At 44.3% G+C, this 17,051-nt stretch overlaps 1 protein-coding gene across 1 annotated transcript; it reads right to left on the reverse strand.

Annotated features, from left to right (window-relative positions):
• Positions 1-13,256: 13,256 nt before the first annotated feature.
• LOC108792281 (probable G-protein coupled receptor 173) lies at positions 13,257-14,415 on the reverse strand. Its single transcript, XM_018563023.1, has one exon. It carries the CDS (start codon positions 14,352-14,354, stop codon positions 13,257-13,259), a length of 1,098 nt encoding a protein of 365 aa, XP_018418525.1. The 5' UTR covers positions 14,355-14,415.
• Positions 14,416-17,051: the final 2,636 nt, after the last annotated feature.

The raw sequence follows: 17,051 nt of genomic DNA on the forward strand, positions 1-17,051 counted from the left end.
ATATATTAAAGATTTATATATATATATATATCGGTGTATTAATTCTGTATCAGAATAAGAACATCGATTCTTTATGACGGATGTAATTCTTTTCCTTATTTAGCAATATGTTTTTTTTTAATAGTAACGGGAAACAAGACTCTCCAAATAACCAACTTAATAACTCATTTGCATGTAGAATTCTAGTAAAAACACTAAAAAACAAACAAACAATCATCTTGTCAGGTACTTCTGTGATCTTATTTATTGAAATAAATAAAAGGAACTGTGATGTGTGGTTAGTAATAACGAAGAATCAGCTTTTATTTATTTGGCTATATAAAGCTGCAGAAAGCTAACCACAATTTTACGATAATTCATAGCTGTTAGTATCTCCTTAGCTTTACTGCTTATGATTTTCTTTTTCTTTATTCATTGAAAAAAAAAGAAAAAGAAATTGTCATAAATTTCTTTACATTGGTAGAAGTTCTCCAGCGCAAGCATCACAGGTTGTGCTTGGCAAAGACATGACCCCATGGCTGGTTTTGTTTATTGCAGGCGTGTATATAGCACCATTGATTTACACATCGCTTACATACTATTCATTCTCATCAGTCCCTGCCCCCAAGGAGCTTACATTCCAAAGTCTTACCTCACATGCAAACATACTAGGGCCAATTTAGACAAGTGTCAGGGACCACAATACCTCCAGGTGGCAATGTGGCGCTGGAACCAGATAGTGCAGTTCCAGTGCACATCTGCAGGTGTCTCCAGGCAGCCAGTAGCTGTCAGGGACCTGAGCACCTCCAGGTGGCACTTTGACGCTAGAACCAGGTCCTGCAGTTCCAGTGCTCACTTGCGGGTGTCCCAGCAATCAAAGTTAGTCGCCACCTGGTGCTGATCTGGGAGAGTATTTAGCCTCTCCTTGCAGTCAGGCCTGGGCCTCAGTATTGTTCCTGTTCCTGCCTTGAACCCTGACCTGACTCCTTACCCTTACCACAGATCAGTGGCTCCCCTCTTGTTGTCCTGCTCCCCATGTTGTCTCTGGTGTGTAATTTGTCATTTGTATAAGTTAGGCTTTTATATGTTACTTGCGGGTGTTGGCAGGGTTGCTTATGGTTGTGGTGTTTTTAGAGTAGCTAATAAACTATTGTTCATAAGCATTGTTTGGTGTGGTCACGTATTTGGTTCACCTGTATAGATACCTGCATGCGGTGTGGGGACACCCATGCACTGTATCGTGACAACAAGAGTCAATTTGTCTATCAGCATATTCTTGGAGTGTGGGAAGAGCACCCGGAGGAAACCCCCCAAAAGCACATTAGGAGCATGCAAACTCTATTCAGATAGTGTTTAGTATGATATATCTGTAAAAAATAATTCAAGGCAACTGGCAACCAGTCCTCCTCCCTGTCCTCCTCCCTGATTGGTAAGGACTGATTTAAAAGAGGTGTGAAAGAGGCCATTTATCTAAAAATAGAGAAGCCAAGCTTGAATAGGGGAGAGACATCTAGTGTCTGCCACATACAATGCTGCTTTAACAACTCTCTCTGGGCAGGTTAACTACACATCCCAGCTCCAATTATGCAAATACAATCAACACCTGGTTGCGATTAATAGATTATGTGGATTGGAGCAGCATTCACCATATTTATTCCCAGATAATTTTTGTACAAGTCATTCTGAATTGAGAAAGCTGGTCAGATGATCAGTGAAACGTCTTCAAACAAAATACAGCAAGTCCAGTTGCCTTGACTTTTTTTTTTTTACAGATATACCATGACCTGGATAAATGAGAACCTTCATAGACAAAAATATATGATGTTTTTATGAAATCAATGTACTGTAAAAACATAAAAGGCAATGCTAAGGAAATACAGCTGGAGCTGTGGTGAAATCATGGTGTCTGTAGTTCCACTTTAATTCCTGATTGTTGACACATCATTGCACTTTTCTCTGTGTTATCAAATACTTGCCACTGTGCTTTGCAACATATCTGTATCCCTACTTGTTGCTGATTGGCATTTGCCATCATACTTTCTCTCGTGACAACTGCTAGGCTCTGTAAAAAAAAGTCAATGAGCTGTACACTAATAAAAGCGATAAAACAAAACAAGCTGTTGCAAAACAATGTAAAAATACTTATTTATCATACTCATATGGAAAACGACAGACCCTATTGGAGCACATAGTCTTTTTGGCCCAAAAAGACAAAAGTAATAGAAGGTATTGCTTATCTGGTCAATGGTATGAGGTCTTATCTCTGTTGACCATCAGTGGAAAAAAAATGGTTTATAAGGCCCCATTCACACAGTCCTGCGGCAGGAATGCCAAATGTTCCTGTTCTGATGCGGCCGCTGTGCTCATTGAAGTTATTGGCAGGGTGACCTCGGGGGCAGACGGCATTTCATTGTGCATGGTACGATTAAATATGGTTTGGGATAAATACCTGTCACTGGCCACATCTATCCTGTGACCAACGACAATCATCTTAATGGAATACCTGGGATTCCTGCCACAGGAATCCATAGGTTCCTGCTGCAGGAATGCCAGATCATCCCTTGTGAATGGAGCCTATCTCTCAACCGTAGAGTACACAAAAAGGATAAGGGTTAATTAGAAATCCAGACCCTTTTTGATTAGTAATATGTTGTTTTGGTTAGTGTGCAGAAGGATTAGTAACCCTTTTTCAGTTTATCTATCGCTTACTGGGCTCCTATTGGAGAGATTTCTCCTAAATTTCTCATCTTGCTTGAAATCCCTCCATTGACAATGGAACAGTAAGAGAGGAGGAACCTCTTAGTCCCATTCACAGATGTTAAAGCAGGGGTGGGCAACTCCTGCCCTCCAACTGTTGTGGAACTACAAATCCCATGAGGCATTGCAAGACTGACAGTTACAAGCATGACTCCCAGAGGCAAAGGCATGTTGGGATTTGTAGTTAAAGCACAGCTTGCGGACAAGAGTTGCCCACCCATGTGGTAAAGCGACTCCATTGCCCAACTAAGTCCCTCAATAAAGTGTAAATATAGAACTATGGCTAGCCACACACCATTCAATTTCTCTTGTTCAGACCCGCTGAATAGCTGCTGGCTATTGTATTCATCGGCTGGTGGGTTTCGCAGCTGCTGAATACTGGTAATTCCATAGTGGCTTCAGTATTACCAAACGTGTCCAGTTGAATGTGACTAACTACTACTAGCTATACCATATTTGCAAGTACAAGTACGGGCAGCCATCAATAGTGACGCGCTGGACGCAGGGCTTAGTGACGCGCTGGACGCATGGCTTAGTGACGCGCTGGGCGCAGGACCCACCTGAGCCTGCAGAGCCCACCATAGATGCTGCACAGCCCATCTGAGACTGTCTATGGTGGGCTCTGAAGGGGTCTCAGGAGGGCTGGTCAGGGCTGCATCCCTCCTCTCCCTCCTTTCCTTCCTTCCTTCCTAGCTCCTCTTACCTGCACACATGGCCTCGTCTGCCGCCCGACCGGCCAGAAGTGACGTCACATCACCAACGTGACGTCACTTCCGGCCAGTCCGACATCAGACGAGCAGTGTCGCTGATGGGGCCCTAGCTTGTCTCAAAGCCACTGGAGCGGCAATGCTGACCGGCCAGAAGTGACGTCACATCACCAACGTGACGTCACTTCCGGCCAGTCCGACATCAGACGAGCAGTGTCGCTGATGGGGCCCTAGCTTGTCTCAAAGCCGCTGGAGCGGCAATGCTGGGGCCCTGCGCTGCTAGGGCCAGGCCTCCGGCTCCTCGCCCTTCACTGTCGGCCGATAGCCATGTAAGGGACCCGGGCGGGTCCTCACAGATACAAGTACTGATACATTTTTGTTTATTGTCATGTGACAGTTTTTCTAAAACAATACAGACTAATGATTTCAGGGCAGTGGTGGAGCGCCAGAGCCCGGTCCCAGCTGCAGCCGCTGCCACCCTGGTAGTTCTCATGAAAATGCCATGTATCTGCACTGGTATCTGAACTGGTATCAGAACATCCCTAGTAGAGACCCTTAGATGAGTGTCACATACTCAAGCTGGCCCTCAAGTGACTATTCTGTTACCACCTTCAGCATCACTCATCTTTAAAGGAGAACTATGAGGTAAGTGATTCCCTGCAGGGATTACCCCCCTTCCCACTCCGATTCTCCAACGCTGACTGGAGGAACGGACGGGGGAGGGGGCGGACACAGCTGCCTCTGCCTCTAGATAGGCAGAGACAGCTGTCAATCACGCAGCTGGGTGGATCTCAACAGTAATGTCGGGATCCGTCCCGGCTGTGGCGGTCTCAGTAAGCCGCAAGCTGTAGCTCGCGATATACTGAGCTTTGGGTCACAGGAGGAGGTTAGTATATGTCCTCCCGTGACCCTGAGGAGAACTATGGGGAAAAACACTTACCCCATAGTTCTCCTTTAGGAGTCAGAGTGGCCATTCATGAATAGTTAATCGGCAGATAAAGTCTAGAAATACTTAGTGCATATAATACTTATTTTCAGTGCTACCTGTGTATGTGCAGTAGGTGGAGTATACATGTGTGTGAGCCTTGGCCAGAGCAAACATGACCGTTGACCAGTAAACTAAGGACCTTGGATATGGATGTGATTGAGAGTGCACACTGGACTTCTGCAGAAAAACAAAGTTCATGCATTCAGCAGGTTGCTTTACTGCTGAGTAGCACAAGACAATAACAGAAACATTAAAGGACAATACTACCTAAAACCTTCACTATGGCAAAATGTGCTTTGCATGTAACCTCCCCTATCTCTTCAGTGATAATCGAATATTAGTATCCTAGAGAAGAACAAATCATACAAATAAAACAGAACTCCAGTCAAAAAAAAAAAAGGATCACCTATTAAAGATCAAATAAAAAAGCAGCTTTTACTGCAATATTTACCTTCTATCCGGAGATTTAGATGCAATACTTCTTTCGCACTGCTAGATGTCCTCAGTCTTCCAGGTTGAATGACAGCCAGCATTCTTCAACCATTTCCTCTGAGCCCAGGCTGTCATGGACAAACTGGTGACTGGACAGTGAAGGAGAAGCATCACAGTGGTGAGCTCATCTGTCATCGGTGATGTCACCCTGCTTTCTCCTCCCATCAGAATTCTCCTAGCCAGAATATGAAATTATTGGCTTCTTGTGCTTCTTTTTCCTCTCCCACACTGAGCTCTGCTGTGCAGGGACTGCAGGAGGCTGATACCAAGACAAATTCAGGTACTTACACTGCTTGCATATAAAAAAAAATACAAATCAATAATGTATTGAAGAATACAGAACTCCATGAAATCATGTATTTTATACTTGCCTAGAGTTCTGCTAAGCAGAAATAAAAGTTCAAACATTTTTACAATCTCCTTCATACACAAACGATCGCACACTTTTGACATCATTTTGTATAAAAGCAACTTTATTCAGGTCATTTATACAGTGCTGCCTCTATGACTAAACAGCTGAGGATGAAATGCGTCAGCAAGGGGCAGACCGGAGGCTGGACTGTGCCGTACAAGCGGACCTGAACAAAGTTGCTTTTATACAAAGTGATGTCATCCGTGTGCGTCTGTTTTAGATCCTGGGACTGCTGTAGATTAGAGTGAAGATGCCCTCTGTGGGCGGGCACCTGAAGGTCTTCTGGCATGGTGGATAGAATTTGTGGTGGAACAGTGTTATTGTGGGAACATCAGGGCTGTCTCTTTAATGAGGCAGCCTGAAGCAGTTTCCTTAGGCGGCATCTCTTTGGGTCACATGGGGGGGTCAGCAGGCAGAACGGCATGCTTTTTGTATAGTGACGGCTGTGCTGCACAATGCCGCCCACTTTCGGGCCAGAGCGTTCTTGGTTGCTGAGAGCTAGACAGGGAGATCTTTATGGCCCTTAGCAACCTGGGACGCTCTGGCCGGAAAAGGGGCAACAGATACACTGCAATCATTGTGCCATTCCGCTCTGCCTGCCACCCTCCCATGTGACCCAAAGAGATGCGGCCTGAGGAAACAGTATCAGGCTGCCTCATGAGGCCTGTTTCACACCTGGGCGTTTTACAGCGCTTTCCTACGCTCTGTAAAACGCTCAACATGTGAAAACCAATGATTGCCTATGGGCATGGTTCCCACCTGGGTGTTTTACAGCGCGTAGGAACGCGCTGCACAACGCCCTACGCCCAAAGAAGTAAAGGAGCTTCTTTGGGGCATATTTGCCGCCAGTATCCATTGGGATACAGCCAGGTAGCCCTCGGAAACGTGCGTTTGTCGCGCGTTTTTTTTTACCGCGAATCGCAGAGGTCTAGGTTGCCTACCCTTGCACTAAGCTACATGCCATGATAATCTTTATTTTGCATAAGAGCCATAAAAATCTCCCCGCCTAACTCTTAGCAACCTGGGACGCTCTGGCTGGCATCCCTTCAGCTCTCGGCAACCAGTGATGCCACTGGATGCCAGGAGCTTGTCGTGACGGCAGCCAGAGCATCCCAGGCGGCAAAAGTCTAGGGACACCACTTCCCTTCATACACACTTTAATTCACACAAGTCACAAAATAACAACGCACACGGGTGTATTGTTAAATCGTTTTATTGAAAATGCATAAATATGAAACAGCATTACAATGACACAGTTATTATGCACCGTTTATAATCATGAAAAAAGATCTTCAACGTCAAAAATCGATCCTGGTAATAAGTTACATTTACGTTGATTACATTCCAGCTTATAAAAAAAACGTTCACCCATTCTAAAAACATTAGCAGATATTGTTTAGAAAACTGCAAGGCGTGGTTTCCTTTATAACAATGCATATAAAGTAGAAGAGAATAGAGGGGGAACAAAGTCATTGAAATCCAACGAGTAAAAAATATTTGCAACGTTCTTCAATGTAGTGTTAACTAATATATACTCAGTTACATATTTACAGTTATCAAAAGCATATATAGGCTGAATTCAAATGATAAGCATCACTATACTGAATAGATATCACATTTACTGCCACGACATGTCACAAAGCACAACACTATTTTAGGATTTTAATTAAAGAAAAATCAGTGGTACCTCGGTTCACGAACGCTTCTGTTCGCGAGGAATTCGGTTCGCGAACAGGAAGTTCGGCAAAATGTTGCTTCCGTTCGCGAACTCCGCATTGGGTGATGAACACAACCGCAGCCATTTTCCCTGCTCTGACACATGCTCATGGCTTCCTCTAGTCGAGATCGCGGTCTGATCGCAGTTTGATTCGGTTCGCGACCAGAATCGTGGAACGAATTAAGTTTGTGAACCGAGTTACCACTGTAGTTTAAAGGCCAGTGAACCTAATTTATCATCGGCATCATAGAAAAAGTAATATTCACAAATACTGTATAAAATTGAAGGGTCAGTCCACCCAAGCCTACATCATTTTCAGTACTTGATAGATACTGGGCAGATGGATCGACCACTGGTGGTATCTCTAGGGGTTCTGACATTGAAGGTGTGAAGTGTTCTGAAATGATAAGGAGTAATGGCCCATCCTTATCCACCATTATCACAACTCTAACACTTCCTGTACAGTGTCCAGATGATTTGTTTTAAGCAGTATGATGGCCCCAAGCTATCACGGGTGCCTTCTAATGTAGTGTGCTAATGCACTCCATTCTGCAATACATGGATCCATCCTTTACAGTATACACCAGGGGTAGGCAACCTCGGCACTGCAGCTATGCTGAAACCACAAACCCCTTTGTCTCTCTGGGAGTCATGCCTGTGGCTGTTAATCTTGCAGCGCCTCATGGGATTTGTAGTTCCACAACAGCTGGAGTGCCAAGGTTGCCTGCCCCTGGCACGCACAGAGAGGTACATGTACTTTACAGTGTAAGGGCAGGCGGATAGAAAAGACTTCAGTTAGTTATTCATTCAAAATGCATTTTAAATAATATCACAGACTGACTATCTTTCTGTAATCCTCTGCATATCAACAATCCCACTGCAAGTGGACGGGGCAGCACTGTAAGCTATTCCGTATGCACTGCTATGCACAATGCTACGAATGTAAAAAAAATGGAGCTTGTAGAGATGACCTCATCAGCGGACTGATGCTCCTTCACTATCCAATCACAGACTTGGTAGAGTTCCATTGCTGTGACTTTTAGGGGCTAATTTATGTGTTTATAAATTTATACACATTACACATTAAATGTATACACGTTTATAAAGTGTATAGCTGCCCGATGACACACACTGACTCCAGCGTGCAAAGCAATAGGGCCGACACCAGTGCATAGTGCAGTGCATTGCCTTCCTCTCCCGGTGATGTGCTGGAGATTAAAGGAGAACAATATCAAGATGTATTCAGGTACTTATGCTACCTGTACGTACAAATGGATTTGATGGTTTTTTCAATACTTTTGCAAGGATCTTTTCTGCTTAGAGCGATCTATCTATCTATCTATCTATCTATCTATCTATCTATCTATCTATCCTTCATCTATCTATCTATCCTTCATCTATCTATCTATCCTTCATCTATCTATCTATCCTTCATCTATCTATCTATCTATCTATCTATCTATCTATCTATCTATCTATCTATCATTCATCTATCTATATTTTATCTATCTATCTATCTATCTATCTATCTATCTATCTTTCTATCCATCTATCTATCTATCTATCTATCTATCTATCTATCTATCCTTCATCTATCTATCTATCTATCTATCTATCTATCTATCTATCTATCTATCTATCATTCATCTATCTATCTTTAATCTATCTATCTATCTATCTTTCTTTCTTTCTTTCTATCTATCTATCTATCTATCTATCTATCTATCTATCTATCTATCTATCTATCTATCTTTCTATCTATCTATCTATCTATCTATCTATCTATCTATCTATCTATCTATCTATCTATCTACCTATCCATCTATCAACGTTCTATGTTTATCTGTCACGGAAATGAAAGCTCCAAAGACCCACTCCAGACAAGTATCAGTTATTGAACTGCCAATGGCATAGAGAAACCATTGAATTGCATTGAATTGCAAATCCAATCAATTCACCTTTAATCTGAGTTTTACATAATCTGTGACTAGAGTCTGTTAGTTCTTCTAACTATGCATGCTCATACGACATGACTCTGTTAAAGTGTATCTAAACCCAAAATATTAATATGTTGCAGATTTACAGTCCCTAGATATGGTGGCTGTATATATTGTCTTTTTTTTGTCAAGCTTTTCTTCTTCGTTTCCACCTTATGATCCTCTTAGTAACATATTTCCTAGGGTGACAACGCTTATTCACCCTTATTGTCTCTATGGAGGAAGCTATGGTTGTCACACTAGAACAGGAGTACAGAGACTGCCTCTTGTCTATAATAGATGGGCGTGTTCTGTAATTCTTAGAGGTGCCTGGAACAATGTGACTGATAAGGGCCGGTGCACACCTGGGCGATCTGTGACCATGCGGCAATCATGCACGATACCGTGTGGATTGCTGCGCGGTCAGGGCGTCGCCCATCACTGATGATCGCCCTGTGAGTGCCATTATTTTCTAATGGCACCCAAGTCGCACGGGGCGGATCGCGTGGTTTTTCCGCCGCTAAAACAGCCGGGCGTCATGGATCACAAAAAAAGGTACACGTACCTTTTTTCTGCGATTGCCGCAAAAGATGTACCCCATTGAAATCAATGGGGCCACGCAGCAATCGCTGTCTGCAATTGTGCACGACCGTGCGATCCCAGGACACGCGACCTGAATCGTTTAGGTCTGCACCGGGCCTGACAATGCAACATCGGCGGGGAGCACAGGGATGTATCAGAAGAGATTTCTGACTAGATCAACACATTTTGTTTGCACTCATCAAACAGATATAACAAAACGCTTTCAATGGTATATTTAGCGGACCAAAAGAGACCAAAAAAGTGAACTTCATCAGTAGGGTTTAAATATCCTTTAAGCAACCTTTCATTCTGAACTGCTGATAATGGAACCAGAACCAGAGAACTGTCTGTGTTGGCCATAGCAGCCAATGGGATGGCTCCTTTCAATCTTCAAAGGGAATATGATTGGTTGCATGGGACAGCAAATAATTATTTTTCAGACTCTTATACAAATGGATCCCTTGTTATTGAAAAAAAGGAACTAACTTTCATATCACGAAGGGCTACTATATGATCTCCTAAACCACACACCTATCATATGTCTGGGTCAGAGGCATCACGTTCCTATAAAGTGGTTTTATGCAATTTCAAAGCAGAATCACTATGTAAGAGCCCCATGTGCACATAAATGGCTACAAACTATTTAAAAATGGAATATACAGTATATGTTTTTAATATATATAAGCCCTGGTTCACATCTATGCCATGCGAAAACGCACATGCAACTGATACACGTTTTTATGCGTCTTACCGTGCTTTGCATTAGGGTAGCCCATTCATTTGAATGGAATTAGGGCCCTTTTGTGAACAGTAAATAACCTTACAAAAGAACAGCAAATAACCTTACAAATCGAGCACAGAATTTGTGGCTTTAAATATTTCATTTTCTTAATTTCAATCAGTAGCAGAGTTTTATACAATGAAGCATTTGGCATTTAAAATCGTTTTAAAACCCCTCCGCTGTGGAGTGCCCAAGCTGTGCATTCTTAGCCCTTGTCCAAAAGAACTGTATTGGCCACAACAACCCCATCAAGGGATATTTATTGAGCTGAATAGTATTAAAAATGTTTACATTACAAATATGTCCTTCAAAATGTTATCTTACAAATATGAACAGTAAGGAACTGATGTATGAATGTTCTCCCCGCCGTATGGCTGGGCAAATGCCGTTTGCACAGCCTTCCTGCCACTAGATGGAGCGGAGGAACGTAGGAATTCCCTGTGCTCTTTGGCTCCATCTAGTGGTGGGCATATATAACAGATCAATAATTTTTTAGCCTGCTTATCATTATAAAAAGAAAAAAATTCCAGGGACAAACTCAGTACCTGGAACCTGCCAATTGGTGATGTATACTAAGGAATATCTTCATAAGTAGCCAAAAATATTTATAATAACATAAAAAAAAACAGGTTGCCTTTAAGATGTATCTACAGCTACAACTTTTTTGGTAGTTTTGGATAGAGTTGGGAAGGGTTAAGCTGGTCATACACTGTAGAGTCTATTTATATATTTTCAGTCCAGCCATACTCCGGGCAAATGCTGTTCGCACTGCATTTCCATCCAGTGGCGTCACCAGGGGAGTGCGGCACCGGGTGACACCATCAGAGGAGGTGACAGTCATTGTAATGTCACCCCCTTCTGAAAAGTCCGGCACTCGGTCATGGACGGAGAGCCCAACAGTTGCACGAGGGGATCTGGCGGCATACCTTATCCCACCAAATGAATGTCCCCTCAGCTCTTTGCCGGCATCCATCACTAAGATGGCCACCGGCAGGTAAGCACATGTGATGTCATTATGCACTTGCATGATGACGTCACACGCGTGTGCAATGACGTCCCGGAGAGGTGTCACCCGGTAGCCGCTCTGGGTGACACCACGCCTGGGAAAGCCCCCGGCTACATCTAGAGGGGGGAATGTCATCCAAGTAGCATTTGCAAAGCGTATGACTGGACAGAAGACTTATAAATTGGCCCATGTGTGTTTTTTCTCATTGAGCCCGGAGCTAAACAAGTCAAACACTTGATTCCCTCATCCACGCTCAACAGCCTGGACGAGGAATCCGATCCAAGGGGGCTATTGTATGCTAACAGGGGCAGGTGTGCCACTGTCAGAATACCCGAACAGTGACTGCCGCCGTAGTCACCGTGTGTCCGAGAAACTTCAAATTGACCACTTCGACAAAGGTCAATTAAAACGTTGAACACAGGGGTGCTGGCAGGGCCACACACTGTGCAAATTTAGATATTCAAGCAGTGTATGGCCAGCTATAGAACCCTGTTGTGTTTTACTGCTATCTAGGACTCCGTTAGAGAGATTTTCTCTCACTTCCTGTTTTGCTGGCAATGATTTCACCAAACAGGAAGTAAGAAAACCTCTGCAACATACACTTAAAGTGTATTTACACATTTGCAGTCAAATTTGGGAACCTCCCGCAGTATATCTTAAGTATAATATTTCTTACCTTTATAGCTGTTTTTTCGGAGCAGGATTATACACAGGACCCTATAGGCAGCTTCTACTGGTTAGAAAAATGGAAATGTGCAGATAAGGGACTGACTGAGGGACAGTTTTAAAAAGGGAATTAACATACAGCTTAAGGTCTTTAACCCTTTGTTAGGACAGACAGCTGGGCTCATCTAGTTTACAAATGATAATGAAATCTGTCAGCACAGTACAGACAGGGTTAATTATTTGAAACGAAATTCCCCCAACCCACGCGGACGAGAACTACGCAGACATTTTCTTCTAGGAGTTTGCAAAAAGAGCATCTAAAACTTATTATTATTATTTTTTTCCACTATGCTATACGATTGGAAACATGTAACAAATATACATTAAGCAGTTTCCAAATTTGGCTGCAAAAGCGGAAATACACTTGAAATATCTCTCTTACTGGATTCACAACAGATGCATGCGTGCATTAACATGGGCGATCCCGCTGCCCTGTGATGCATTTTTAGACATGACGTATGAGATCTCATTCCAATGCCCTGAATGGAATAATGCAGGCCAACACATCAACAATGCTACAAAGCTCCCCCCCAAATGCAACATAATGCAATGTGGTGGTGTGAATGCATATGATTGCATTCTCCCTGTGTTGGGAAATGCCACCAAAGTGCAAACAATGGAGCCTTGACACCACTGCATGCTTTCAAACTAAACAATTACATTTTTCTTTATTTTTAAGAAGGGCTTTAAATAAAATTCCTGGACAAACCTGGGACATGTATTATGTATATGCATCTAGTGCCTATTGTACATCAGCTAGGGGACCTGCCAAATTAATATCAGTGAATGACAGCTCAGCTTCGGGAGGTGCTCAGCAGCAACACATACAAATTAGCAACTTAATTTTCTATAGGTTAATTAGTCTCAGTCAACCCAACATGTTTCTGATGCTGACAGCAAGCTATCTAGGCTGATCTGCTCTACACTGAGACAATACTGCTTGCATACAACAAAGCGGCCACCTTGCTAATGATAAAGCACCCAAATACATCATCAGTGAAAGATACAGTTGAGCGTTGCCATTGTCTCACCTTAAACCCTGGTTGCCTCTAATTGAAAGAGGCATTCCATCTCCATGGCAACCAGAACTTTGCATACCCCATGCCCAGGTGTCTACAAGGATCTTCCATGAGTTAGGTATCAATATAGGACTCCCTTTGGGTTTGAGTGTTCCTGCAAGGCAGATGAGCCCTAAAAGACATCCTGAGCTCTTTGTTCAACATGAAGGACACAATGGGGTTCAGACCTGCCTGAGCAAACGTCAGCCACACTGCAACTGTAAGGAAATCCTGAGGCAAGGATGCACTTTTCAAAAAGACCCTCAGGTAGCAAGCCACCAGGTAGGGGCCCCAAAAGAGGAGGAACAGAAAGGTGATGACATAGAACATCTTGCAGAGCCTCTTCTCCTGCTTGAATTCCTCCAGCACCAGCAGCCTTTTGATCTGATGTTGGGTGCTCTGTCTCATGCCCACCAAGGTGGGCGGCGTGGGTCCCCTTCCAAAGCCAGCAATCCAATTGGCAGCTGCTTGCCCAGCCGCCCCTGGCCCATGGAAGCTCCAGTTTTGGCTGATGGCTGGGGTCAGCTGCGCTGGCTTCATTTTCCTGTGGTCGTAAATGAAGAACAAAAGCTTCATGTAGATAAAATGGGTGGCAGCCACGATAAAGGCCAGCATCAGCAGAAAGCCAAGGCTGTCGTTGGCTTTGACATAGCGGTGCTCAAAGGTGCACTGGTCCTCCTCTCTGATGAACTTGTAGGTGCCCACCTCGAAGACAGGGGGCAAGGCCATGGCCATGGACAGGATCCAGGCCATGGAAATGACCAGGGCACATGCCCAGCCGTTCATCTTCTTGCAGTAGAACCTGTGGTGGGCTATGGCCATGTACCTGGTCAGGCTGATGGACAGCAGCATAAAGGCGGCGTGGAAGCAGAGGAGCACGGTGCCAAATGCCATGACCCTGCAGCTCCTCTTGCTGTAGGTCCAATGGGAGCCGCTGCTGATGGATTTCAGCACCAGAGGGAAACAAAGCAAGGAGCGCATGAAATCGCCCAGGCACAGATCCAGCAGTAGGTAATAGGGGGCTCGGTGCAGGCTCCGGTCTCGGAGGGCGATGAAAGCAAACAGGAGGTTGCCCAGCAGGCTCACGCAGGCGATCATGCCCAGGGATGCCAGCTTGGTGAGGTCGGCGGGCAGAAGGGATGCGTTGCTTTTCTCCAGCTCCTGGCCAGCCATGGAGACAACAGCTGCTGCTGAAGCAGGATTCCCCTCCGACTCATGTGCAGATCAAGAATCTGATCAGACAGCTCCGGCAATGTAATATATGCAAGGTGAAGGCACAGCAAGTTGCGAGCTAGATACACACAGGGACCACGTCTGAATGCAGAGCTGCTATGACTTCCATGGCTGCTGTATGGAGATCTGCAGTCTGTGTGATGAAGCCAATCTACAGGAGCTGGGCATACAGCAGGTACATAGATGACATCGCAGTGATACGCTGTTGGTTCAGGCTAGGAGGGCTGATAGGATCATGCATGGTCGGTCAATTTAGGGATTGCTGTGTACCAACCAGATCACATCATCTCTCCTGCTGATAGGATCATGTATGGTCGGTCTATGCAGGGATTGCTGTGTAACAACCAGATCACATCATCTCTTCTGCTGATAGGATCATGTATGGTCGGTCTATGCAGGGATTGCTGTGTAACAACCAGATCACATCATCTCTCCTGCTGATAGGATCATGTATGGTCAATCTATGCAGGGATTGATGTATAACACAACCAGATCACATCATCTCTTCTACTGATAGGATCATGTATGGTTGGTCTATGCAGGGATTGCTGTGTAACACAACCAGATCACATCATCTCTACTTGAGGTATTCCTCCATAAATTATACTGTGGCAGTAATTGATCTAGAGATGATAAGGCTAAAGTGGGTTTGGTACTGAGAAGATGTTGTGAAACAAATAGTTAGGGGCCTTATTCACACCGGATCCATTGTGTTGCAATCTGTTCCATTGCGATCCGTTCCGTTGCACTGCACTCACTTACATTGGGATCCATTGCATTATGATCCGTTGCGTTCCATTACATTGCGGCCCATGGCATTGCGGTCCATGGCATTGCGGTCCGTTGCATTGCGCTCCCTTGCATTGCGATCCATTGCATTGTGCTTCCTTGCATTGCGATCCTTTGTGATCTGTTGCATTGTGATACATTTTTCTTTTACATAAATTAAAAGTAACAAGAGCAAACAAAAACAGAAGGAAGTACATTCCCTGTTATAAGATCATCAAACAGAAAGGGAAGCATCCAAATGCAGTACAATTAAGATCGGTGAGATGTAACGGCTATCAAGAGAAGGGCTTCCCATGGGTCGCGTGCTAAGCCGCATCGTAAAATGGACCAAAGAAGGTTATACACTCGTATCCACAACCTGTGCACCTTGGGGCAAGCCCACCAGATGTGATACATAGTACCTCAGGAGGTACACCCCTGCAAACAATTGGGAAAGAATGGGCTATCCTGTCCAGTGTCATATACCATCTCATTAGCACCATGTAAGAGTTCTCCAACGCTATCACATTAAATTAACTTTTAGCCGTCCGAGCCCAAATAACTACACATTCAGCTCGTTCAAGGCGTTCCCTGAGTCCAGCTTCCCATTTAGACATGTACAGTAAATTGTCTGACAAACGCGATGCATTAAGACCCCGGTACACCAGCAAGATTAGGCCAACACCCTGCAGGTCCTGTAGACATCTACACTCAATTTCCGTAAGCTATAGAAGTGTGTGATACATTTTTCAACAGATGCTAACAGAAGGGTACCGAAAAATAAATGGATGTGAATAGGGCTAGCTTACACTGCTCCATTCTGTTGCGTTACGTTGCACAAAAAAAAAGTAGAACTTTTCTTCAACACAACGTAACACAACGGATCCGGAGTGAAGAAGCCCCATTCACACCCGTTCATTTTCGGTGCGCTTCCAATAACATCCATTGAAAAACGGAACCCAACGTACCGGAAGGAGATCGGAAGCTACAATTGCCAGTCAACGGACCCGCCATGGCAACCAGAACTTTGCATATCCCATGATAAATAATGATAAAGCACCCAAATACATCAGTGGAAGATACAGTTGAGCGTTGCCATTGTCTCACCTAAACCCTGGTTGCCTCTATTTGAGGCATTCCATCTCCATGGCAACCAGAACTTTGCATACCCCATGCCCAGGTGTCTACAAGGATCTTCCATGAGTTAGGTATCAATATAGGGCTCCCTTTGGGTTTGAGTGTTCCTGCAAGGCAGATGAGCCCCCCAAAAAAGACATCCTGAGCTCTTTGTTCAACATGAAGGACACAATGGGGTTCAGACCTGCCTGAGCAAACGTCAGCCACACTGCAACTGTAAGGAAATCCTGAGGCAAGGATGCACTTTTCAAAAAGACCCTCAGGTAGCAAGCCACCAGGTAGGGGCCCCAAAAGAGGAGGAACAGAAATGTGATGACATAGAACATCTTGCAGAGCCTCTTCTCCGGCTTGAATTCCTCCAGCAGCCTTTTGGTCTGATGTTGGGTGCTCTGTATTATTCCCACCAAGGTGGGTAGTGTGGGTCCTCTTCCAAAGCCAGCAATCCAGTTGGCAGCTGCTTGCCCAGCCGCCCCTGGCCCGTGGAAGCTCCTGTTTTGGCTGATTGCGATTTCCTTCCGAAAAAATTACTGGCATTCTGATTTTAAAGTGTATTAGATGGATAGAGGAGAAAAAGGATAGAACCTCTGTCAGGTCTTTAGTTCTGCCTGTAGGTAATCAAGTCAGAAGAGAAAACCAAATGTCTCAGAAGACCAAAATTGTATTTTATTGATCCACGTATATCACAAAGACAACAGAAAGCAACCAACACATTTTGTTTCATCACAGCTGCCT

The sequence above is a fragment of the Nanorana parkeri genome, unplaced genomic scaffold (assembly GCF_000935625.1).
Source record: "Nanorana parkeri isolate BGI_ZX_2015 unplaced genomic scaffold, ASM93562v1 scaffold624, whole genome shotgun sequence".
Lineage (NCBI taxonomy): Eukaryota > Metazoa > Chordata > Amphibia > Anura > Dicroglossidae > Nanorana > Nanorana parkeri.